This window comes from Onychomys torridus, chromosome 7, assembly GCF_903995425.1.
Source record: "Onychomys torridus chromosome 7, mOncTor1.1, whole genome shotgun sequence".
Taxonomy (NCBI): Eukaryota; Metazoa; Chordata; class Mammalia; order Rodentia; family Cricetidae; genus Onychomys; species Onychomys torridus.
In genome coordinates, this window is record NC_050449.1 from 46,834,519 (window position 1) to 46,859,944 (window position 25,426).

Here is a 25,426-nt window from a genome sequence, read left to right on the forward strand (position 1 = left end):
ACCTTCAGAATATGGCATTTAAAATGTTTATAAAATTTAGACTTTCTGGACAGTGAGACACAATTGCTCCTGACAGCACCAATTTGATCCCGAGAGAATGTTGGGCTTCTAAGACATTTCCATTTGGAAGTTTGTCTTCTTGGTACAAAATGGCCTACTGGGCAAAGAACTGCCCTTGCCTCAACTGCTGACAGTACAAATGCTGTCCTTTCTGGACAAGCGGGACACAATGAAAGCGACCACCATACTTTGCCAAGACAGGGTAAGATGGTCTTTCAGAATTCCTGCTTCTGAAAATGGTCTGTCAGATACTCTAGGCCTGTAGCCAATTTGAATGCACCAACGATACTGAGAAACATTAGGTGACTGTCCAGGCTGCCAGCTGTCTCTGTCTACTCTTACAAGACTCCTGAAAAATGTGTACATCCTTCTCCCGGTTCTCAGGTAATATTATATCCTTCTGAGGTCTTTGATGTGGTTGAAGACTAGATAGTTATAATTTCCTCAATTAAAAAAGATAAGTTAGATATAAAACCTTAGACTCACAAATATAAGATAGATAGGGTATCTTCTTTAATATTGTAACTGTAATTCTTGCTTGATAATTGTTTTGTTATATGTAATTGTACTATGTAAAAGTTAAAACCTTCCTTAAAAAAGAAGAAAAGGGGAAGTGCTGTGGATATCGCTCTGTGTAAATAAAGTTCTGATTGGCCAGTGGCCAGGCAGGAAGTATAGGCGGGACAAGAGAGAAGAGAATTCTGGGAAGTAGAAGGTTGGAGAGAGACACCACCAGCCACCGCCATGAAAAGCAACATGTAAAGACACTGGTAAGCCACAAGCCATGTGGCAAAGTATAGACTAACAGAAATGGGTTAATTTAAGATAGAAAAGGTAGATAACAAGCAGCCTGCCACGGCCATACAGTTTGTAAACAATATAAGTTTTTGTGTGCTTTCTTGGTTGGGTCTGAGTGACTGTGGGACTGGCGGGTAAGAGAGATTTGTCCTGACTGGGCCAGGCAGGAAAACTCTAACTACAGGTTTCTGTTTCAGCCATATTTGTTTCCTTCAAAGATTTCAAAGCAATACTAGTTTGTGTGCACAGCTTGTAGGAGGAATGTAACTTCAACAGGTGTAGACAGGGGAGGAATAAAAGCAGATGAGGCAACACACTCCTGTAATCTCAGGAGGCAGATGCAGGATTGTGGCAAGTTCAAGACCTGCCTGATTTACATAATAAGTTCAGGCCAACAAGAGAAGCATAGCAAAACTTTGATCCACAAGGCAAGTGAATAAATACAATGCATCCACCCCAATCCAGAAACCTCAAATTTGAAGTTTTAAATGATGTTTACATGTATTTGTTTGTTTATTTGTTTATTTATTATTTATTGAGTTGGTGGGGCCTGTGTGCTATAGCGCACGTGTGGAGTGGAGGTCAGAGGGACAACTTGCCTTAGTCTGTTCTTTCCTTCTACTGTGTGGGCTCTGGGGGTTGAACTCAGGCCACCATGCTTGACGGTAAGTGCCTTTACTGGATGAGCCCTCACTGTCCACCTCCCAAAATCTGAATCTGTTGGTGATCCAACAAATAGAAAGTTCCACATCCAATCTCATGACCTGCAGTCCGATTATGTCATCGTCAGGCACTGTGTGTAAGATGTTTCTGACACATAAATGAATTTTGTGTTTATACTTGGGTCCCATCGCCAACTCATCTCATTAATTAGTTGCAAATATTCAAATTTTAAAAGTAAACAGAGCTGGGCTTGGTGGCACAGGCAGGAATGTAATTCTAGATACTTAAAAATCTGAGTCAGATAGAGTCCAGGCAACTGAGTGAGACCTTGTTTTAAAAACAAAACAAAGAGACAGGAAGGGAAGGAGGGAGGGAGGGAGGGAGGGAGGGAGGGAGGAAGGGAGGGAGGGAGGGAAGGAGGAAGGGAGGAAAGGAGGGAGAGAGAAAGGAAAGGAGGAAGGGAGGGAGGGAGGGAGAGAAGGAGAGAGGGAAGGGAGGAAAGGAGGTAGAGCTCTGTAGTCGAGCACTTGTCCAACATGTGTGAGACCCTACAGTGGATCCCAGTACTTAAAAAATAATTAAAGATTATTATTGGAGATTTAGCTCAGTGGTAGAGCACTTGCCTGGCAAGCACAAGGACCTGGGTTCGATCCTCAGCTCAAAAAAAGAAAAAAAAAATAATGAAAGAAAGAAAAGAAGGGAGGGAGAGAAAGATGAGGGGGGAGGGAAGGAATGAAAAATTGAAACACTTCTGGTCCCAAGCCCACTGGGTAAGGAATCCTGACCTGTGTTTAACATGCAGATATTATTAGTAGAACTAATATTTCAGGATAGTATGAAAAAAAAATCCACATTAATTCAATTTCTGTTCAAAATCTGAGATCAACTATAAAGCAGCTCTGGATATCTTTAAAATATGAAACCGTTGGTCTCCCAGCTTTTATGGTCGACTTTCACTAACCACGAAGTGGTGGACAGCTGTTGCTCAGCCACTTTTGACCGTTCGAATCCACAGTCCCAACTTGTGTAACTCTTGAGTCCCTTGCTGCTGCCTTGGAGGAGGAGGTGGCCTACTTTCACAAAGAGCTGTGAGTCATGACAGTCTACTAACCCTGAATCAGGATCAGGAAGAACACGCCTCGGCACAGGACTATAGATCGCTGAGCTCAACGTCTGTCTTTTCATTTTTATATTTATTTATTTTGTGTACATGGGGGGTAGGGCATGTGCATACCACAAGGTGTGTATGAGGGTCAGAGCACACTTTGTGGGAGCTGGTTCTTTCTCCACCATATGGGATCTGACTCTGGTCGGCAGGGTTGGTGGCAGGTGCCTTTACCTGCTGAGCCATGTTGCCAGCCCATACCTCAGTTTTGGACTTAGGAATTGTAACATTGTCTCTTTATTGTTGAATTGAGAGAAACGTTGAAAACATACTTGCTTATCTCCAAAATAATGTCATGTTAAGCTGGGCATCTTTATGAACAAAATCACCCGGGAGCAATTTTTATAAGGTTTATTTTTTAAATGGTTTTTATGAATTAATTCTGGCCCTGATGTAATTGCTCTTTAAAATATAAATGCCCAGAAATAGAAATGTTTCTATTTGCAAGAAAAGTCCTTGTACTCTGCTGGTAAAGGACAACTATAAATTTAGTGAATCTGAATCTAGTTCTCACCCTGGACACTAACTACTTTTTGAGCTGTGTCTCCCAACTTCCCTGCATTTTATTTTATAACAAACGGGAACAGCCATGATCACACACCATGGGTTGTCTGAGGAAAATCAATGTCGAACATGTAATAAACACTGAGCAGCTGTAGACAGTTTGTTACATGTTTTTACGCTGTGCTCAAATGCAAGTCTACTTGGGTGGCAAAGGCAGGAACATCAGTTCTAACTAACCACAGCAAAAGTTTTCTGAAATTTTGCTCAATGATGCACTAACCAAGAGATGTCCTCCTATAGCGCATTAGGAATACATCTTATCTTCTCTTGATATTGGCATGTAACGGTAAATGTGCTACTGGTTTTCCTTCCTGGTGAAAGTCAACCTCTTCAAAGAAATGATTTCAAATTCTTCCCACAGGTATGATGACCGTGTAGGACCTTCTGTGTCTGTGAGGGAGACAACGGTGGTGAGTATCCATTGAGTATCCATCCTGAGAACCAAAGGCAAATCCTAGAGTCAAATTAGAAAGCTGTGTCAGAAACTGCACAGCTGGAAGTCAGTGGTGCCTCTAGCTGGCCCGCCCTGACACTCTCTCTTTATAGACAGACCCCAGTGAGCTGCTACCTGCAGAGACTTCACCCTAACTCAGCTGTGGACTGGGGTGGCATGTGCTCTATCTACCTCTACTTCTGTTTTCTAAGAAGACAAGACCATGGTCCTAGATGCTCTGTACGCTCGGTTTTCCTGGAGAAATGTTTGAGCATCCTCCGATGTTTATGAGTCTAGGGATAGGAAGGAGATGCAGAGTTTCTAGAAAAAGCAATGTGGGTGCCTGTATTATATAAAGCAGCAGAGTTAACATAGCATTCTTAGGATTTGAAACTCCAATCTGAGGATCAGCAGATATTTTCCTTTCAGAACCCTGGTTGCCGCTTTCAATGAACTATTTCAATGAACTGTTAGCATGGAAGGGACTTGCCAGTGAGCAAGTGAGATTGACATGAAGCAACCACTGGTTAAAAAAAAAAAAAAAAAAAGGAAAGAATAGAATTTCTGCCTAAAGCCAGAATTATGTGTGGCATCCTGGAAGTTGACTGTTGATGCCACAGGATCTGGGGTGATGAATTTCCCACCAGTTGATAGGCAGCTGGGCAGGAATGGTACAGGGATGTTAGTGTTGATTGAATGACCCTCCTCTCACAAGAGACGGCAATTGCTAATTAAACATTTGCACAACTTAAAAGAGACAAAGAATTTCAGAAACACTGGATGCTTGGTAGTAGATGGAAATTTAGAGATTACCTAGCTAGCTCAAGATTCCTCTCAGACTCAGCACCATGGACATTTTCAGTTGAATCTTGCTCTGTGAGGGCGCTGTCTGGTATACTGCAGGATGTGTAACAGCACCTCCCTACTCTGTATGCATCGCAAGTTCAAGACTAGCCTGAGCCTGGGCTATATGAGACTGTGTCTCAAAACACACACGCACATGCACACAAACATGCACACTTGTATGTGCGTGCATCAGACAAACCCACTATGTGGTAATGCATGTCTATAATTCCAACACTTGGGAGGTGGAGGCAGGAGGATCCAAAGTTCACAGCAGCCTCTCCTACATAGCTGAAGGCTACCACAAGCTATAAAAAGAAAAAAAAAAAAAATGTGACCTGGGCCAGCTAATTATTCTTAGTTTTCTGAACACATTCTAGCTTAGCTTGCTGCCACCAGCACTGTATCTGGAGGGACACCTCTCCAATGTGGCGTAGATAGCATCTCAGGTTTCTGCATGTTGTATGTACCCCTATCTGGGATAGCATATGTGTCCAGGACCTGAAAGCAGAAATAAACACATGATTTTTAAGCCACAGAGCCCAGAGCATGTTGCTGACTGTGATCTCTGCCAGAAAGGAGACACAGAACAAATCCAGGAGCACCTTGAAATTTTAATTTGTTGACTTTACGAAGGCATTTGATAAGATCAGGCGGCGTGGGTTCCAGCTCGCACAGCTGCTCTGCAGGTTTGACCACCCTAGGAAGCTCTCAGATGTTTGAAGGTCACCCTCTGTCAGGAGCTTTTGTTTGTCTAGTCATGTCAACACTGCAGACGGTATCAGCAGAGGGCATTGAAGGCGTGTAAAAGGGCTCATTTCATTCAGCGGCTTTTATGTTCCCTGTTTCCTGAAAGCCAGCATCGTACAATGTCCTGTGGGGAACCTGCCTGGCTCACGAGTTCAACACGCTACCAGGAGTTTTCCAGAAAATTCTTTAGAACCCAAGAATGGAAACGGTCGGTATGGGGGACCTGGCCCCCCATCCTCAGTGGTTCCCAGCTGTTCAATCAGCCAGCGTTCTCAGCATAGGAAGTATTGCTCTGTTATTGTTCTTAGTTTCATTTTACCAACAAAGTCACTAAGGCACAAGAAGGTTAAGTCATTTGCCTAGAGCAGATGTACGCCAGTGGTTCTGAACCTTCCTGATGCTGCGACCCTTTAATACAGTTCCTCATGTGACCTGCCCCAACCGTAAAATTATTTTTGTTGCTACTTTACAACTGTAACTTTGCTACTGTTATGAATTGTAATGTAAATATCTGATATGCAGGACATCTGATTTACAGCGACCCCTGTGAAAGGGTCCTGTGACTCCCAAAGGGGTTGAGACCCACAGGTTGAGAACCACTGATGTAGACATTTTCCTGGGCAAAGCCCAGGTATCACTTATGTGTAACCACTATGCCATCCTCCCTCCAACATACTTTTCTGGGTCCTAATAGAGAAAATTTTTCTTCCTCCCCCACCACCCAAGACAGGGTTTATCTGTGTTGCTCAGGCTGTCCTGGAACTCACTCTGTAGACCACCCTACCTCTGCCTCCTGAGTGGAAAATGTTTTCAATAGCTCAATTCTGTTGTCATTTTTACTAGTAACCTCCCCTGTGTGGTTTTCTATCCTGGCATGTCAGAAGTCCGTTCATAACTACGTGCAAAGTGTCACTCCACACGGGAGGGGAGGGTGTGTTTAAGGTGAGGTTCCTCCTTTCAGACAGATTGTCGTGTAGATATGTGCATTAGCAAGGGTTACTGATCAGGGTTTGGGCTCAGGTTAGACCAGGGTGAAGAGCTACCACTACCCTAAGTCATTCCTGTGACATCAGTAAGACACTTAGCTGAAATTTGCTTGCTTTATCCCCCAAATGGGGGTGATCCTTAACTAGATCGCAGAGTTGTTAAAATGATCCTAGGAGAAAAGATACAAGAAGTATAGTATTAAAAAGTAACTGAGGGCCGGGCCATAGTGGCACACGCCTTTAATCCCAGCCCTCGGAGGCAGAGGCAGGCGGATCTTTGTGAGTTGGAGGATAGCCTGGGCTACAAAGTGAGATCCAGGAAAGGTGCAAAGCTACACAGGGAAACCCTGTCTTGGAAAAAAAAAAAAAAAAAAAAAAAAAGTAACTGAGGGCTGGCAAGATAGCTCAGGGGACCCCACATGGTGGAATGAGAGACCTGATTCCCACGAGTTGTCTTCTGACTTCCACGTACATGCCATGGTACACATACCCTCAAATAAATAAACAGTTTTAAAGATTTATTTATTTTTATTTTATGTATGATGTTTTACCTGCATGTGCATCTGGACCCTCTCCCCCATGCATGCAGTGCCCACAGAGGTCAGAAGAAGACACTGGATCCCTTGGAACTGGAGTTCCAGACAGTTTTTAGCAACCATGTGGGTGCTGGAAATTGAACCCAGGCCCTCTGGAAGAATAGCCAGTGCTCTTAACTGCTGAGTCATCTCTCCAGCCCGTAATTATTATTTTTTTTAATGAGTAAGTAATTGTGTTAAAAAATAAGAATGTTGGTAGCAGATGAGTAGAAAAGAGATGTATTAGAGGGGCTAGGGAGGTGGCTCTGTGGGGAAGAACACTTGGCTGCATAAGCATAGGACCTGAGTTCAAATTCTGAGTTCCTACGTAAGAGCCAGGTTACATGCCTATGACCCCAGCATTGGGAGGTGGAAACAAGTGGATCATAGAGCTCACTAGCCAGCCAGTCCAGCCAAAATGGTGAACTTCAGAGTTAGTGAGAGATGGGAGAATAATGTGGAATTTGATAGAGGAAGACACTACATCCTCCTGACTTTGGTAGGTGCACACATGGGTAACCTCTTGGTTATTAACTCTGTATTTGGCTCTGTGTTTCTTATTTAACAAGACAGTAACATCTACATGCACACACACATGCACATACATGCACACATCACGCTATCACTCCCACACACAAATTTTTAAAAATATTTTAGAGAAGTCCAGAAGGAGAAATTATTGCTGGGGTTGTAGAGGGGAGCATCTTGAAATTGGCAGTAATCACCCCTTGCCGACTACGTGTTTGTTGGTGTTCCTGATATACATGAGGATGCACTGCGTTCTTACTACCTCTGGAGGCTGGCCGTCTCCAGAATCTGACTCATCTGTCTTTGAATCCTGAGAGAAAAATGAAAAGAGACCAAACTCTGAGCATGAGGCTGCAATGTGAAATTCCAGAAGGGTGTAAAAATTCTGGTGGGGAGAGTTGAAACAGGCTCCTGTGAAGGAAGTAATACCTGCACTTTGGAGGATGAATAGCCATTTCTAAGAGAAAAGGGTGAGAAAGAGCAAAAATCAAGGATACAAGGACCAAGGTGGAGAAGTCTGTGACTCACTCTGTAGCCCAGGCTGGCCTTGAACTCACAAAGATCCGCCTGGCTCTGCCTCCCGAGTGCTGGGATTAAAGGCGTGCACCACCACCACCACCACCACCACCACCACCACTCGGCCAAGTCTTTGATATTTGGGACACTGTGTGTGTCAAAGCTTGGAGCCCAGGAAATCTGGACAGAGAGAAAGAAAGGCTGACATCAAAAGTTGGGAATGTGCTTTGCCATGATTTTGCTGTAAAGAGGTGTTCAAAGTCGATTCTCTTAGCCAAGAAGGGGAAATAAACTTCTTATTCTGTGGTGACTCTGCAAGCGAAGAGGGCAAGACTGAGTGAGCCCCAACTGAGGATCAATGTCTGATCTGGGTCACAAGGGACTGTGGCTGCTCCCAGGGTACGGTGGGGCCTGTGTTTAGCTGAAGAAAATCCCTATTACCTGGATAGAGCATACTGATAGGCCAAAACTGTGGGAGCCTACCAGGAGCAGTGAGATTTGGTAGAATTCTAAAATCCAACACCCTGGGAATGAATCCTCTCCCTGCTCCAGTGGGACCTAAACAAATGGCATGGCCTCTTGAAATTTCAGTTTCCTGAAGGTGGAGACAATAATTGTACTGACTTCATGGGATTGCTAAAATACTGAGAAATATCCCACTCAAAGTCCTTAAAATAATGCCTTTGATAATCAGTATCCACTTGTAAGAAAACAACTACAGATAATCTCTCCCATATTGCTTAAATAAAAAGCATCTGTAGAGCAAAGATGATATTTGGCCCTCTTTATGCCTGGTACCAACCATCGATCAGCTTCAGAGTTAAAGCTGCATGTTAGTAAGATCTTGGTATTTTTCTCAGTCATTCAGTTCACATCTCTCTACCAGAAGTAACGTGGATATGTTGAGTGTGTAGGGTTGGTATTAATGAAAAGAACCTGGTTCCACCCTACAGAGGCTCATCTCTCACTTGAGCACCCAGTACACATATTTTCCATTGCACCGTAATGTTTGCTATGCAAAATCATGACCCAGGAGGCCACAGGCATGTACTCTGGTCTGCATAAAGGAAATCCAAAATTTGTACTTGGTGACTTTTATCCAGTAAGCCCGTTCTATACCAAGTATCAAAACTATGGATTTGGGCATAATGGACTTAAAGCATCTATAACAAGTTGTTATTAAAATGGAGAACTGAGCCAGTGTTGTGGTGCACACCTCTAATCATTTGAGAGACTGGGGCAGGAAAATTGCTGGGAAGTTGAGACCAGCCTGGTGGGCCACCTAGTGAGTTCCAAGTCAGCCTGGGCTACAAAGTGAGACCCTGTCTCAAAACAGTAAAACAAAACTAGAAAATTGAAGAGCCATGGCAGAGTACAAAAGAGAAGCCTCTTCATACTCTAGGGATAAAAGAATTAACTTTAACCAGTTTTTCAAGTGATTATCTTTCAGCTCTCTTATCTCTAATGGGTATCTATAGTCAAAGTTTTGTTCTTTTTGTTTACTTTATATTTTTATATTTGTGTGATAGGTTATATCCAATAAGGAATAGATTTCCATGGGAGTATTGTGTCTTTGTTAACAAGCCCCATCTGTGAGTATTCCTTATGCCCATAGAGCCACAAACACACACAGGTCAGTGAGATCTGGGCAGGCTTCTGGGAGAAACAAGGGGGTAGGAGGGACAAGAGGACCTGGACTTTCAGCCTGTGGTGAAGGAATTTAAAAATCAGGGCCTCGGCAGGGTTAGGCCTGTGGGCTTCAGCTTTATAGGCAAGATAAGATGTTAGGTGAAGTGAAGCAGACACTAGGGAGCCAAGTGACTCAAAAGGCAAGGACTGGGTAGCAGAGTGAGCTGGAAATACAGAGACAGGAAAGGACCACAGCTGCCAGTCCTCTCAGGGATCCCACCAGGCAAGATGACTGAGGCAGGAGACTGGCCTGACAGAGCCAGTTGGATGAAGGAACTGCAGGTGGGGTTCTCCCCTAGGACAGTGAAAATGTGGCGTGGATAACTGTCCCAATGTCATGAAGACAAACCACGCTTGTAAGTAGGACAGTAATTGAATTTGATGTCAGCATGAACACTTGCTAGTTGTTTTTTGTTTGTTTGTTTGTTTTTAAACCGCCGGCACGGCCGGACTCGCGCCGCCGGGTTGAATCCTCCGGGCGGACTGCGCGGACCCCACCCGTTTACCTCTTAACGGTTTCACGCCCTCTTGAACTCTCTCTTCAAAGTTCTTTTCAACTTTCCCTTACGGTACTTGTTGACTATCGGTCTCGTGCCGGTATTTAGCCTTAGATGGAGTTTACCACCCGCTTTGGGCTGCATTCCCAAGCAACCCGACTCCGGGAAGACCCGGGCCCGGCGCGCCGGGGGCCGCTACCGGCCTCACACCGTCCACGGGCTGGGCCTCGATCAGAAGGACTTGGGCCCCCCACGAGTTGTTTGTCTTAAGGAATACAACTTTAGCTTTGTATCTGTCTCCTAAATCCTTTAAAAGTAGCAGTAGTTTAAAAAGATATGCAAGATCTTACCTTTCAACCCCTTCATTTCAGAACTACTAAGTCTGCTCAGGGCTGGGGTGGGGACAGCAGGTCCCCCATTCGTCTTTTCTTTGTCTTGAAATATCATTTGATTTTTCAAAAACAATTACCATGACTGTGATGAGTTCTGCTCCGGCATTTTCACGCTTCCTCGGTCTTGCCCCTCGTCCCCTGCTCACCCCCTTCCCCTGTCCTCTTCCCTCTGGTCCTTTCCCTCCTTCTGTTTCAGGTCACCTGTTTTCAGTCTCTCTCTGTCTCCTCTCTGTTCCGTCAATCAGTATAACCTCTGGATTAGAAACACTGTATTTTCCGAAGCCCTTTGAGTTCACAAAACTCAAGGTCCTCCTAGATAGCAGCTGTGATGCTTGTTACAGAAAATGCAGTCAGGAAATCCAAAGTCTCAGCCATTAGCACCATGGAGATAATACTCTCAACTTGAGAAAGGTTAATTTCTTGATTGCCAGGAATCACCCTCCTCCCATAAGGCCTGCTTAATTCTATAAGAGCCTGCATTAACATTGTTACTAAAAGAATCAACATACATTGAATTATGTATAGGAAATTGCACATATAGATGTATGTGTGGGGAGTGTACATATGAATGTGTGTAGGGAATATGCATATAAGGGTATGTGTAAGGGATCATGCATGTGAGGATATGTGTAGGAGACCTGTGGGAGTCTGTGGAAGTCTAGCCCTGACCTGCTCCCACCTTATGAAGGGTTTTTGGGTGGAGGAGAGAAGAATGAGGAAATATTAGGTAGAAAGATAGAGACTATAAGAAAAACAGGGACAGGATAGCTTGGGGAGGGCCCTGAGTCAACAGACAGTCGTGCCTAGGTTTATTCAAAAGGGCTTTTTATAATATGCCAAGGAGAGAGGCAAAAGACCTCCCCCCTTGCAAGATCAAAGCACACTGTACAGCCAAGTGTAGACCCTTCCAAACACTTGGTAAACACACCTCTGGCCAAATCATCTCATTATGCATCCCTGACAGGTAAAGCAAGCTCAGATTCTCTGACCCTGAGTAAGGTCTCACTAGATAGCTTCTGTGGGTTTCCACAGGAACCATGCCTAGGAGGGTATGTATAGAAGAGTGTGCATATGAGGATATACATAAGGGAACATGTATATGAGTATGTGTGTAGGTGAGTGTACATATGAGTATGTGTAGGATAATAGATGTGGGAATCTACATCTACAAAAACATGCAGACAAGGGTATATGTAAGAGTGGTGGTATTGTGTTCCCCAAAATATTGTGTGACCCTAATAAACTTATCTGGGGTCAGAGAAGAGAACAGCCACTAGATACAGAGGCTAGAAAATGGTGGCACTCACGCCTCTAATCCTAGCATTCCAGAGACAGAGATCTGCCTGGATCTCTGTGAGTTCAAGGTCACATTGGAAACAGCCAGGCATGGTGACTCATGCCTTTAATCCCAGGGAGTGAAGGCAGAAAGCAAAAGGGTATATTAGGTGTGAGGACCAGGAACTAGCCTGGTTAAGCTTTCAGGCTTTCGAGAAGCAGTTCAGCTGAGATTCATTTGGGTGAGGACTCAGAGGCTTCCAGTCTTAGGAAACAGGATCAGCTGAAGAACTGGCAAAGTGAGGTTGCTGTGGCTTGTTCTGCTTCTTTGATCTTCCAGCATTCACCTCAATTCCTGGCTCCAGGTTTGTTTTTATTAATAAGACCTGTTAAGATTCCTGCTACATGTAGGGGAGTTCCTGATCCGTTATAAATGGCAAAAACAAGAAAACACTAAATTGAGACATAAATGTTCAGAAAATTGATCAGTAGCTCTTAGACTAGAACATGGACATTTTTAGGGGAACATACAAGTGTTTTAGCTAGAGAAGATGTGAAATCTTATCTTTTTTCCTTTAAAATTGACAGGCAAAAATATACAACTCACCGGTTGGGAATCAACCAGTCGCCAGTGTGTTTGTCCCTAAGCCAGCCATCATGAGGGAGGAGAGTGGCATGCCTCCACCCTGGGATTCTTCTCCACTGGAAAGTGAGTTTTTCCAAGGTAAGTTCATGAATCAGATCTCCCTGGGAATCGCAGGAACCACAGAGGCCAATACTCACAGTTTGTACTAAAATGCTCTAAACAAATCAAGGCCTGAACTTGCTTTCTGAAGAGGATTCCATTCTAGCCTGTGAACCCGAATCTTAAAGAACCTTGTGGTTAAATATAATCTAAGCAAATATTCTGAGATCAAAGACTGACAGACATACAGGCTGATAATAATGTTTAATGTTTTACCTCAGGTCAAAAAGAAATACATCTATAAAGCTTGTTCTTAAGAAAGTCTTTTATTGTTTCTGATTAGGGCATAGACCACTGTGATGAAATCCAGTAATCTTTAAACAATTCACCTGCACTGACCTGGATTCCAGGAATACACAATGCACATGAATCTTACTATTGACACCATGGTCCACCTTACCTGGGTTATTCTGTATCACAATAAGACTGGTCATTAGAAAAGTTAAGTCCAAGGTCATTCAGCAGCTTTGCAGTAAGGAAGCATATTCAGTTTGTTGCTAGAACTCCCCATCCCTGCCATGGCACGAGACTAGTGGCAGTCATGAAAGCCTTAGGTTAGACTCTCTATCTAGGGACACCCTGGGGCAAGATGGGCAGGGACCAGAGGGAAAATCTGTTCCAAATGAAGCTTTTGTTTGAAGAGGATTTTGCTCCTAGCATGGGTCTCTGAATAATGGTGGGAGGCAGGGCACTAACTTTCCAGCCTCTGGAGTAGTGAGAAAAACAGTTAATGGGAAATTCTGAACAACTTTGAATGGATGGATTTTGTTATGGGACCCAACGAGTAATGACTATTCCCGGTGTTTTCTATCCTAAATGTCTTTTGTTTGTGGTCAACATAAGGCTTTAGTGTAGGGGGAGGGTATAAACAGCTCAAAGGAAAGAATTTGTATCTTTTGTTTTCGACAGATTTTACTAACTCTGTAGAGTTTTGTTTTCTTTTTTTTTTTCCTGCCATATAATTTGGCTTAGTGATAATGATAATTTAATGAATAAATGATACTTTTATTGTGGATTATTTCAGTGGTAGGAATCCAATGATTTTTCATCAAGAGTCCCTTCCTCATAAGATCTTAGTGATCGAGATGAATCCTGTCCTCTGTCAACTCAAGAGCACTTATAGAGCAGTGCAGAAGACAAGGGAAAAGATCCCTCTGGTGCCAGCCCAGATGTGGTCGGCACATTACTCATCCACACATTGCCACTGTGCACACTCAGATGCTGACCTGTCTCACTCCCCATGATTCTTTAGTTAAAAAAAGCAAAAAACCAAAGACTTTAAATAGCAAATAAGATAACTAAAGAAAGTCATTTACATCATTTCAGAGGAAAGATTTATGTAGACACGGAACCACAGCACTTTAGAAAATACTTATTTCTGTGTTAGATACGATTTTTATTAATGAATATTTCATCCATAAGTGCATAATTGATTTGTAGTCATCATAAAACATATAGTATAATAATGTCTATTATAAGGCAAGTCTTAGAAAAATCTGAAAACCTTAAGAAGAGTGCAGTTATATTAAAATTCTATAATTTTTATGGAGGAAAATGTTTACTATGATTAAATACAATGCCAAGCAATGCCAGCAGTAACCTGGACAATGCATAGTGGCAGACTTTAGTAATGGGCCCTGGGTGTGGACTCGGCCTTTGTCCTTCATATTATAAGCAGGTCACTGGACCCTGGCTTGGACACCACCCTCTCGGGGACCTTGTCCTAAGATAAAAGTCAGCATTGTTTGATTGACAACAGCAGCTTCGCCTCCTTATGAAGCTGTATCTCCTTTGCGTGGCTCAAGCCTTTGTGTGGCTCAAGCCTTTGTGTATTAGAACTCAAGAGACAGAGTCTGGGTCCAAATTGCTGCACTAAGTGACCGAAGCCTTTACTTGATTTCTTTCTGCCTCAGCATACTCCTTTATAAAACAAGAATAGTAAAAATGCCATCCCTGTAAGGTTCTACAAGTATTTATTAATTAGTGTTATGTGCCTCACACAGGAAGTGCTGTCTTACAGTCAGGGAAAAGCAATCTACAATTGACATATCATTTAATGATATTGTGTAGAACTTTAAGTTCCACACATTGTCCAAATTTATCCAACTTAGTATTTGTACATTAGGTGGTAATAACCTTTGCCTGTAATGCTGTTTTCTTAACAGGACCACTGAGAAATCACATCCTGTTTATAGGCTTATTTTTATTACTGTCTCATGATATGACTAAAGATTAAACTATTACAGCAACCTAGTGATATAAAAGAAAGAAAGAAGCATGATTGATAATCCCCAGCTTACCTAGTAATATTGCAATCTACATTATTCTTTTCTGCTACTAAACCATGTTACACAAAGGGTAAACACACCAGATACACAGAGAGACACTGGTTAAAATTCATTAGGACAGATACAACTTTGTGTGTGTGCACGCATGTGTATGAAGGTTTGTGTGAATGCAGGTGTGTGTGTGTGTGTGTGTGTGTGTGTGTGTGTGTGTGTTCATTTGCATGCTGAGGCCAGAGGTCAACTTCGTGTGTGGTTCCTTAGGAGCTATCCACCTCTTTTTGTGTGCATGTGTTCATGTGTGTGTCGGTGGACATGAAGGTGTGTGGTAGCCAGAGATCAACACTGTCTTCCTAAGTGGCTTTCTACTTTTTTTTTTTTAAATTCACGTATGAATGCATGAGTGGTGTATGTGCATATTTGCATGTGTGTGAGTGCACATGAGTTTGCACATGTATGCACATGTATGGAGAGGCCCACATTGGCATGGGATAGCTTCCTTGTTCAGTCTACACTTTATTTATTAAGGTAGTCTATTTCACTGAACCTGGAACTCTCTGATTCCAGCTGGTCTAGCCAACCAGGTCAGCCCTGTCTCTGCCTCCCAAGTGATAGATTGCAGGCCAAGCTGTGCCAGGCTTTTAACATGCCATCAAGGGATACAGGTCTCTGTGTGTACTGGGTAAGCACTTTACCCACTGAGCTACCTGTCCAGCTCTCTACCTTCTAGACAGTTATTTTTTGTATACAGTGTGCATATGTGTGCACAAGTGCAGAAGCGAGTGTGCCATTGTGTGCATCAAGAGGTCAAAGGGCAACTCTTGGGAGCCAGTTCTCCCCATCTACCTTTTAATTTTTTTATTTTATTTATTTGTTTGTTTGTTTGTTTGTTTGTTTTTCGAGACAGGGTTTCTCTGCAGCTTTGGAGCCTGTCCTGGACTAGCTCTGTAGACTAGGCTGGCCTCAAACTCACAGAGATCCACCTGCCTCTGCCTCCCGAGTGCTGGGATTACAGGCGTGCGCCACCACCGCTCAGCCCACCTTTTTAAAGCAGGGTCTCTCTTGCTGTTTCTGTCATTGAGTAGCATATTCCATGGTGGCTGGTCCAAAATATGTTTGGCCTAGTCTCACCCTCCCATCTTGCTGTAGGAGCACTGGCCACTCCTACAGATGGTGCCACCACATCCAGCTTCTCAATACAGATTCTGGGGACTGAGGTCATTAGGTTTACGTGACTACTGAGCCATCTCCCCAGCTTCCACCTTATTTTTTGTGACAGGGTCTCTCACTGAACCTGGAACGAACCTGTTTGGCTAGACTGGTTATCTAGTGAGTTCGAGGAACCCCCTATCTCTGCCTCCTAGCGATGGGGACAGGTTCCCATGCCTGGCCCTTTACATGGCACTCAGGATCTAAATTCGTCTCCATGCTTGTGCGGCAACCACTCTACTGACTGAGCCAGCCCTCCAATCCCTGTCTTGTTTGAGATGAGGTCTTCCGGGGACTTGGAGTTTGCCGATTAGGCTAGACTGACAGGTCAGTGAGCTTCAAGGACCCCCTGTCTCTGACCCCTCCCCAACACTACTGGGATTACAAGTCCATGCCACTACTCTGGCTTCTTTCCATGAGTTCTGGGGATTGAATCCAGGTCTCAGGCTGTAGAGCAAGCATTTTACTGACTGAGTTAGCTCCTCAGCCCCAAAATAGAATTTTAGATCCTTAAAGCTATATGAAAAGAAAAAGAAATTGTATTACACTCTTATAAAAGTCAGATTATCATTAAAACATGATCAAGGTTAATGTTATATTAGCCAGGTGGTGATGGCAGTACACACCTTTATTCCCAGCACTCAAGAGGCAGAGGCAGATGGATCTGAGTTCAAAGCCAGTCTGATCTATGCAGTGAGTTCCAGGACATCCAGGGATATACTGAGAAACCCTGTCACAAAAAAACAAAAAGGAAAAAAAAAACAGATTAAAGTTGTATTTATAATAACAAAATATGATTCTCAGAAGGGGTGCTTCAATGACTCTAATTGTTATAAAACTACAAAAACATATACAAAAATTAATTCACGTCTGCTTTAGTTTTAGATGATTTGGACAGCAAGCTAGCTCAGGAACACTCTGCGGGCTCAGTAAATACCAGAGTGCCATTCAACTATGGATCAAGAACACCGTTCCAACATTCCCACTCGAGTAGGAACGGGCATGGTCATACCACAGGAAGGCACCAAAACTACCACAGTGAAACTTCCAACATGTCCATCTATGACATCCTGAGACCAGGAACTCCTAGAGAAGGCTTTAAAACCTTTTCTCCCAGAACAAAGACAATTTACGATATGTACAGGACCAGGGAGCCCAGAGTCTTAAAAGAGGACTTCATGCAAAAGAATACGTTCGGCAGTACATCCTTGTGCTTTGATGGCCGGCAGCGCTCAGCCTCACCAGCCACAGGGCGTTTTACTGCAAAGAGTTTACACTTTCCGGCTGCTACTCCAAACAAGACTAGTTTTACACCAGTAAGGCGCCAGCAAAGCCCTAAAAGAACTCCTTTATCATCCATCATGTGGAATAGGCCAGATTCTTCTAGACATAGGCAGAATCGGGACGAATCACTGGGGGCACCATCACCAATGGACATTGACCCTGCTGATCAGTATGTGGCTCCTAAGTGTTTTCAGGAGAGTAGGAGGTATGAGTTGTACCATTCACAGAGTGTTCACCAAAGCATCCCTTTAAATGCCCCCATGGACAATGCAATGAGTCCTGACACATTGGAGAACTCAGAGAACATGCCATTCTACCATCAGAATAACCCATTTGCAAGGTCTTTCTTTAGCACTACCTTCAGACAGAGCAGAGAACAGAGATTTGGACAGAATTCCTTTTGGAGCCAACAGAAAGAACATTCTTTCTGGTCTGACTTACACCAGGGCAGGAAGCCATTGCCTTCTGACAGGGACTTTGAAATGATTTCTGTTGAAGCAAATAGGGCACCATCTGTTTATGACCACGGTGTCCCTTCTCAACACTGGAGGCCACATTCTCCTGGTTGTGGAACATATGTTTTCAGAGGTCAAGAGGATCCACATTGCTGGCGATCTGATCTTCAAACATCCCCACTGGAGAGCATGGACACATCACATGCCAATGAGAACGAATTTCCACCCCATTTTGTCACACCAGATGGATTTTCCATGACTAGCTCAAGCTGCCACATCCAATCTTCTGGGCTGGACTATCAGCAGGGCCACTGTCCTATAGACATAGCTGTAGATGAGGAGCTGTGTGGCAAGGCTCAAACTCTAATATCCTCATTCAGAACTTCCTTCCCCTTGATTCCTGATGCCAGAAGGAATTCTCAGAGTCCCAGCTTCCCGAGCTCCACAGTTACTTTGGAGAAAATAATCCCTAATAAGCCAGATTATCTTCCAATAAGAAACTTTACAGAAGTTACTGTGGCTGGTGGCCATTCCACTGAATCACTGTCTCTTCCTGAAACCCAGCCCAACACCCCAGTCACAGAAATGAACAGTGAGAAAGACATGAATGAATCTATTTCAGGAAATGAACAGCTAAACAAGGTGGGCCAGAAAAACAAGGCAAGTGGGTTACCCCAACCTATTTCACAGACAGTGATCGCTAATGATTTACCTGATTTTCAAAAGGCCCACTCCCAACACTTAACCCAAAACGACAGGTTTGCCTTTAATGAATCTGCCACAGTAAGTTCCAGAAGGTCCCCCAGGGTCTTTTCCAGGAAAGACACTTCCCAAACACTTATAGCACAAAGAGATAAAGCTCACGAACTGAAGGAAGATGAAGGGTTTCCTGGGAGCAGGAAAGTTGACTCCACAGCCTCCCTGCCTTTCATCCAAGAACCTGCAATGCTGCCATCTCTTCCCAGCCCAAATCAAAGTTGTCACCAGAAAACAGGAAGTAATGAAGAGGGTTTGAGCATCATTAAAAATAACCACTGGTGCTTTGAACCCACTGCTACCCAAAAAGCAGAGTCTCCAGGGGAGCCTGCTAATTTAGACCTTGAGCGTCAACAACATCCTTCCACCCATTCTACCAATGGCAGCAAGCTGGCCGCCAGGCACAGAGTCTGGCAGGACTCTGGAGATGTGCCATCAGGTGTGCCCCAAGATTCTTTACCATTGAGTGATTCTTTCCCTGATGCTCTTTTGATACCTTCTATGACCATGTTCTCCAGGAGGCTTTCAGACCAAGATCCATCTCAAGAAGAAAGAGAAGAAAAAGACCAGGCTACAAAGAACCAAAATAACCAGTTGGCTATAAATTCCACAGATAACCAAGAGAGTCATGACGGTCCTGCATTTCTGCATGATGCTGTTCACTGCCATCCGTACTCTCCCTTCAGAAACGGGAGGGGGAAAGGAAGAGTCAGACGCCATGTGTCCTGTATTGAGAAGCTAACCAAGACTGAGAATAGAGCAGCACCCACAAGTGAAGGCAGCAGCCTCACAGAGGACCAAAGTAGCGTCAGAGCCCCTGAGCTCAGCACAGTCTATTGCACCTTGCCAAGAAAGCCAGCCAGCTTTCTCACACACAGCAGACAGCAAGAGAATAAGAGAATGTCTGCTTCAGTTAGGAATGGGCCACTTCCTTTCCAAATAAAAAATAAAGTGGATGTTCTGACTGGGAAGAGCACATCTGATCAACCCAGTTCTCCCCCATCAGTGAGTGATGCTTCAAATTCCATCATGGGAATGCCTGAAGCCACCAAGAAGATGACAGATATGAGAGCCATTAGGTCGGCTTCTGTTAGAAAAGGGCCACTCCCTTTCCTCATCAAGAGGGCGATATCCTGTCCTTCGGGGGAGCCATGTACCTTGGCTAGAAGTGATGAAAGAGAAAAGTCACCAATCCTGGATGTGGATGCTTCTGCTGTAATGCCCAGGCCTTGGGGGAGAATCTTCAATTCTCTGGAAGATAACTCATCATTTGAAGAGAGTACTTTCACCGAAAGACACAACCAAAAGGAACTTGCTCATGAACCCACTGGAAAGCTTGAGGAGATGCCTGCCCCCGGAATGAGCTCGTCCACCCTTTCAAACAAAAGCCCCAAGCCTCTGCGTGCAGACACATCAGGAAAAGAGAGTGGGAAGGCATTACATAAGTTAAAGACAACTAGTATGTTCTCTGTTTCTGGTGATGAAGAGAACGTGAAATGTCTTGAGGTGGTTTCAATATATTATACTCTACCAAGAAAACCCAGCAAGAAATTCTGCAGCCTCCTTCAGCAGTATGCACAAGGTACAGATTCACTTCGAGACGCTTTTCAAGGGAAGACTGAAGCATTTCCTAGTGCTTTAGAACGTGATGAGTTAAATTGTCCTGCCCAAGTGCAGTCAGGAATACCTCCACCACAAGACCTAAAGATGCAGGTTGACTCTGCTCCACGCTGTTGTTCTCACAGCACTGAAAATAAGGAGGCTTCTGAATCTACCTTGGAGGAAATGGCTTCTGTGGGGCCAGATGTTTCTCTTCCTAAGGGAGAACCTAAGACCAAAGAGATTTCCCCGGGTAGCTTAGCTAAAACAAACATGGATGATTCACTAAGGAGAAAAAAGAGAGGGGGGAAATTGCCAAGACAAATTCTACAGAGCCCATTACTGCCTCAGGAAAAAAATGCTGGAGCAGAAAACACTGAAAACCATCAACAGCCTTCTAAAGGAGGAAATGGTGGGCCCCCTGGTCTCCCAGCCCACTCAGAAGGTAATGTGGAAAATTCCCAAACCAGAAGAAATTCTGGAGCATGTGCAGGTGGTACAGCCACTGTATCAACAGGAAACGGATGGTATCCTTGGAGAGATTACATGGCTGTAGCTGTGGATGACAGTTTTAGTGGGTCACAGCCCAGGGAAGCCAGTGGGACAACTGGATCAGACTGCCAAAACCTGACTGATAAGATGCTCTCTGACTCAGAACCAGCCTTTGCTGTAACCCCAGCATTGCATAAACTGCAGCTTGCTGAAGGGGCTCAGTCAGGAAGAGCAGATCTGCCCTCGGAACCCAGGCAGGCAAGAAGTCAGGGGACAAATACAGCAGAGAGGAGGAAGGTTAAAGATGAAACACAGAAGTTGGCGTGGGATCAAACTCTACTTCCTGGAGGAAACAATGAGAATAAAACCAACATGGGCGACCTAGAAACAAAAGAAAACAGATACTCGGGTAAACACAGACTGGAAGCCATGTCCAAAGCAAGCAGAAAAATCCCAGCTAAGGATTTAAGTCCCAGGAGACACATAGCCACTCTCTTCTCCCAAAGTGAAAGCAAATCTGGCTTTAGAGGGTTATCTCTTTGCAGGTCAGAGGACAGCCCACTGTCCCCTGAACCTACCGTAAAATCCACGGAGTCCACAGATGAAAGCAGCCTGATGAATGTGGACAAATCTGAAAGCCCTCTCCAAGCTACTGCAATAGCCAACCCGGAACCTCCTTGTCAGTCCTGCAACCAGAGGTCTGCTAACATTTCACAACCACATCAGAATGAGTCGAACAGTGTCTTAGGAACACCATCAAAGAGTGAGGATTTGGGAGAGTCAGGAGCCCTAGCTCGGCTCACACTTACCAGCCCCATAGAAAAAAGCGCTAACCATCACCAGAGGTTGAGTCCCCCCTTTCCCCTAGAATCTGTGCAGAAATCCACAATAAACCTATCCCATTGTCAGCTGCGCCACTGCAGTGCCCCATCTCCAGAGTCAGAACCTGAGCCTCACCTCTACAGGGCAAAGAGTTTAAAAAACTTCAATGTGCATGGTGATCGGCTGTGCACAAGCCATCCTCCCAAAGCCAGGGGGCGCCACTTCTCTGAAAACACTTCCATTGACAGTGCTCTCAGTCAACTGTCCCTTGAGGAGGACTCTTCCCACAACAGTGCTTACAGTCGAAGATTCAAATCTTTTTCTGAGCTTCCTACCTCCAATGAAAGTGACAGTTGGGCTTTGTGTAACAATAGAACTAGATCGGGTCCCAAGTCCACCTCATCCATTTCCAGGCCTATTGACTATGGAATTTTTGGGAAAGAGCAGCAGTTGGCTTTCTTGGAGAATGTCAAGCGGTCACTCACACAAGGAAGATTATGGAAGCCAAGTTTCCTCAAGAACCCTGGCTTCCTCAAGGATGATGTCCTTAATGCTTCCAACCTGTCTCAGTCAGAGCTGGTGAATCCTGGTGGTCGGTCGCCAGAAGATGGCTTATGTCCAAGTGGACCACTTAATATCTATGAGGACGACCCGGTGGACTCAGACAGGGACACAGACACAACCACCGATGATGAGTACTACCTGGATGAAAACGATAAAGAGTCGGAACTATGAGACTGAAGAAGCGGTCTAATAGAATACCCTACAATTTGCTTTTTGCCAAAAAACATTGTTGAACTGAGTCTAAATTTATAGACAGGTAGAAGAAAATCTTGTTTGGGAAGTGTCTACACCAAAACAACCCATTCCTTTCTTTTCTGTATGTGTGTATGTTTTTTTCTTCTGAATTCTAAGAACAATGATTGCTGGTTTTGAAGGGTTTTGTTTGTTTTTCCTGGTATTTTCTCCTGTGTGTTTGAACTTGGCCTTCTTACCTCTTCCCCCAACCCCATCTCTACACCACTTTCCAATCCTGGCTCCATTTTCCCATCACTTTTTTACATCTCTTACACTTAATAGTTTGGGCACATGTTAAAACTTGTTACTTGTTAATTATCCAGCACAGTGGCAAAACTGTATTGTCTCTCTCTGTCCACATCCTGAATTCCAGATACTAAATATAATGCAGGGAAAAGTGATAGTTGGGTAAAGTACCTTCATTAGATGTGTACTGTGTTCCTGCAGTGCCCACAGAGGCACTGGAGGGCACTGGAGCCCCTGAAGTAACAATGGTTGTTAGGAGTCGCACGGTGCTGCAACCAAACCTGGGTCCTCTGCAAGAGCTGCAAGTGCCCTTAACTCTCTCTGGAGCCACAAGATAAAGGGGTTGTTAGGAGAAGACCCTTGACTTCAGTAGTGGAGTCTTGACACACATGTTTAGAGTACATGTTGAGGTTAACCATGAAGGGTCAGTCCCATTAGTGCCTTCAGGAATTTCTCTGAAATAGTTTGTGGGGGATTGGCTGAACTTTGGAGGGCTAAGTTTTCATCGGGCTTAACACTTGGGTGAAGCTCACAGGATGCAGGCAATGTGGTTTGGCTGCAGAGACGTAGCTAACAGATGGAGGTGAGCAGACAGCGCTTTTTTGGACCAGCTTTGTTGCTGCTCTTTCCACGACTGATTGTTCCCATCTCTCCAGACCTGTGCATTTCTCATTTCCTTATTTATAGCCCAGACCGTGGCTGATTAAACTTTTCTCACTTAATTTCTTTATAGCTCTGGGAATTTTTACATGCCCTCATATATATATACACATAAAACAGTTTTCTGGCTTATACACAAATTTATCATTTGTTTAAGATAAAAAACAAACATATACTAATGAGATGGACATCTCTGCTTATCTAACGCAGTATAATCCAAGGAAGCTGTGATGTCACCCACAAGCTGGGGAATGAAGAAATAACAAGTCTGTAAGTTCATTTCTATCTGAACAGACATCTTTGCATGTGCGGTAAAAGCAGTGCAGTTCATAACAGAATAATATCAGGTTCCCTGCCCCACTTCCCTTCCTCTACCGACTTCTCCCTGAACCCTTTCCTCTCCCTCTGCTCAGTACAAGGTATGCATGCTGTGTGCTGGAACCAGGGCTGCAGTGAAGTCATGCCATGAACCATGGGTGAGCACTGCCAGGATTTTTTATGTTTAATTTTGAATTAATTTTTGTTCAGTGCACATTCAGAAACTTTTTACTGTTGGCATTTTTTCAACCCTGCATTTAGTTATACAACCCCATAGAGAGTGGGGATCCATGGTTAAAGAAGCTCTGGGCTTCTCAGAGTCAATAGGACACTTCTGATGGGACATTTAGTGGGAACCTTGGAGGAGTCCTTAAAATGCTGGGCCAGATGTGATGTCTGGGGACCACTTGGCCTCTCTGCTGAGCCCTCTATCAAACCCCCAGGAACATCTAACTCAGAACTCCTAATTTGTTGTAAATATCTTGTGATACTCATTGTTCATCTGGCTTCCTACCTCTTTAGTTGCCACATAGACATCTGGAGCTGTCTCTTCTTGTAATTCAAGGCAAAGGTCTATGGATGAGGCTGAGGCTGATCTAGACCTGCAGGCAGCATGGGATCCTGGATCTCAATACAGAATGGAGGTTGTCTTGTTGTATAGCTGTTTTACGACATACTTTTATTTTCCACTGTTCATCCAGATAAACCGAAGCTAAGGACAGGTGTTAGCACAGCGTATAGAGATCTGGAACCAATGCAAGGAAGACAGATCTATATTATTATTGCCCCCATAATCATCTGGCCTGGAAGCCAAATGACAGAGCAAGTTTATATCAGTCCCATCAAACTCAAAACTAGTGAAGGTGAGGCTACTAATATGAAAGCTTTTCCTTAAACCTATCCACTCAAACAGAGCAACATTCCATTTCTTATTTAATGCTGTATGTTGTGTGTATGCCTTCTCCTTTTGCTAATTATCTGATTATTTAAGTAAAACTCATAAATTATGACTTTCTTTTTTTTAACCAGAGCTAAGGACTGAACCCAGGGCTTTACACTTGCTAGGCAAGCACTCTACCACTGAGCTAAATCCCCAAGCCCAATAAATTCATTTTTCTTTTCTTTTCTTTTCTTTCTTTCTTTTTTTTTTTTTTTTGTTTGTTTGTTTTTTTCGGTTTTTTGAGACAGGGTTTCACTGTGTAGTTTTGCACCTTTCCTGGGACTCGCATTGTAGACCAGGCTGTCCTGGAACTCACAGAGATCCACCTGCCTCTGCCTCCAGAGTGCTGGGACTAAAGGCGTGCGCCACCACCCGCCTGGCTCATATTATGACTTTTGTGTTTAATTTTAAGATATTCTGAGATACTTTAACGTATCTTGTTGGTTGTTTTTTTTTTTTTTTTTCCAATGATCGCCATGAGATGCTGTTTCAATAAATATTTTGAGTCTACATGTTTGCTACAAAAGGTGGCATGGAGCTGGCTTGCTTTTCAACAAGCTGAGGCTCCAGATGAGGGATTGGAGGGTAAGAATGGACAAATGCTTTGGAGCTCAGACTCTCAGTGATAGAATTACTATCCACATTAAAAGGTATCTGACAGCCACTGCTCGCTGCACTATGTGCGAGGTTACCTGCCCGTCAGGCTGAGGAATCAGGGAAACAGTAGCTTCCCAAAACTAGAGTAGCACCTTTACTGTTATAGTGTTATGCAGCACGTGGTTGAAGAAGTATAGCACATTTCTTTGTGTTGTAATATGTAAACTGCTGGTTTTTAATGCTCATTTTGGGCATAGCTGTGGTAGCTTTAATAATAGTCATTTTATATTGTTTTTTCTACAATATGTAATCATTATTAAACTTTCTTGTAAATGGAGTAAAACACTAATGAATCAATATTAATAAGTGCCAAGGAAGTTATCAGCTTGCTTAAACGTTAGGCTCACATAGCTATAAATATTGTGTTAAATTTGTTTAAAATGGGGTTCAATAAGATTGTTCTGCCTCTTAGATACTACCTTCTGA

General features: G+C 43.8%; 1 protein-coding gene across 2 annotated transcripts in view; it reads left to right on the top strand.

Moving 5' to 3' along the window:
• Exph5 (exophilin 5) overlaps nt 1–24,448 on the top strand; it is a 76,587-nt gene extending 52,139 nt beyond the window's left edge. For both annotated transcript variants that reach the window (XM_036193702.1, XM_036193701.1), the window contains 3 exons: nt 3,612–3,660; nt 12,323–12,458; nt 16,853–24,448. In XM_036193702.1, coding sequence (XP_036049595.1) covers nt 3,612–3,660; nt 12,323–12,458; nt 16,853–22,116 — 5,449 coding nt within the window. In that variant the 3' untranslated portion in view covers nt 22,117–24,448. The remainder of the gene's footprint in view (nt 1–3,611; nt 3,661–12,322; nt 12,459–16,852) is intronic.
• Nucleotides 24,449–25,426: the final 978 nt, after the last annotated feature.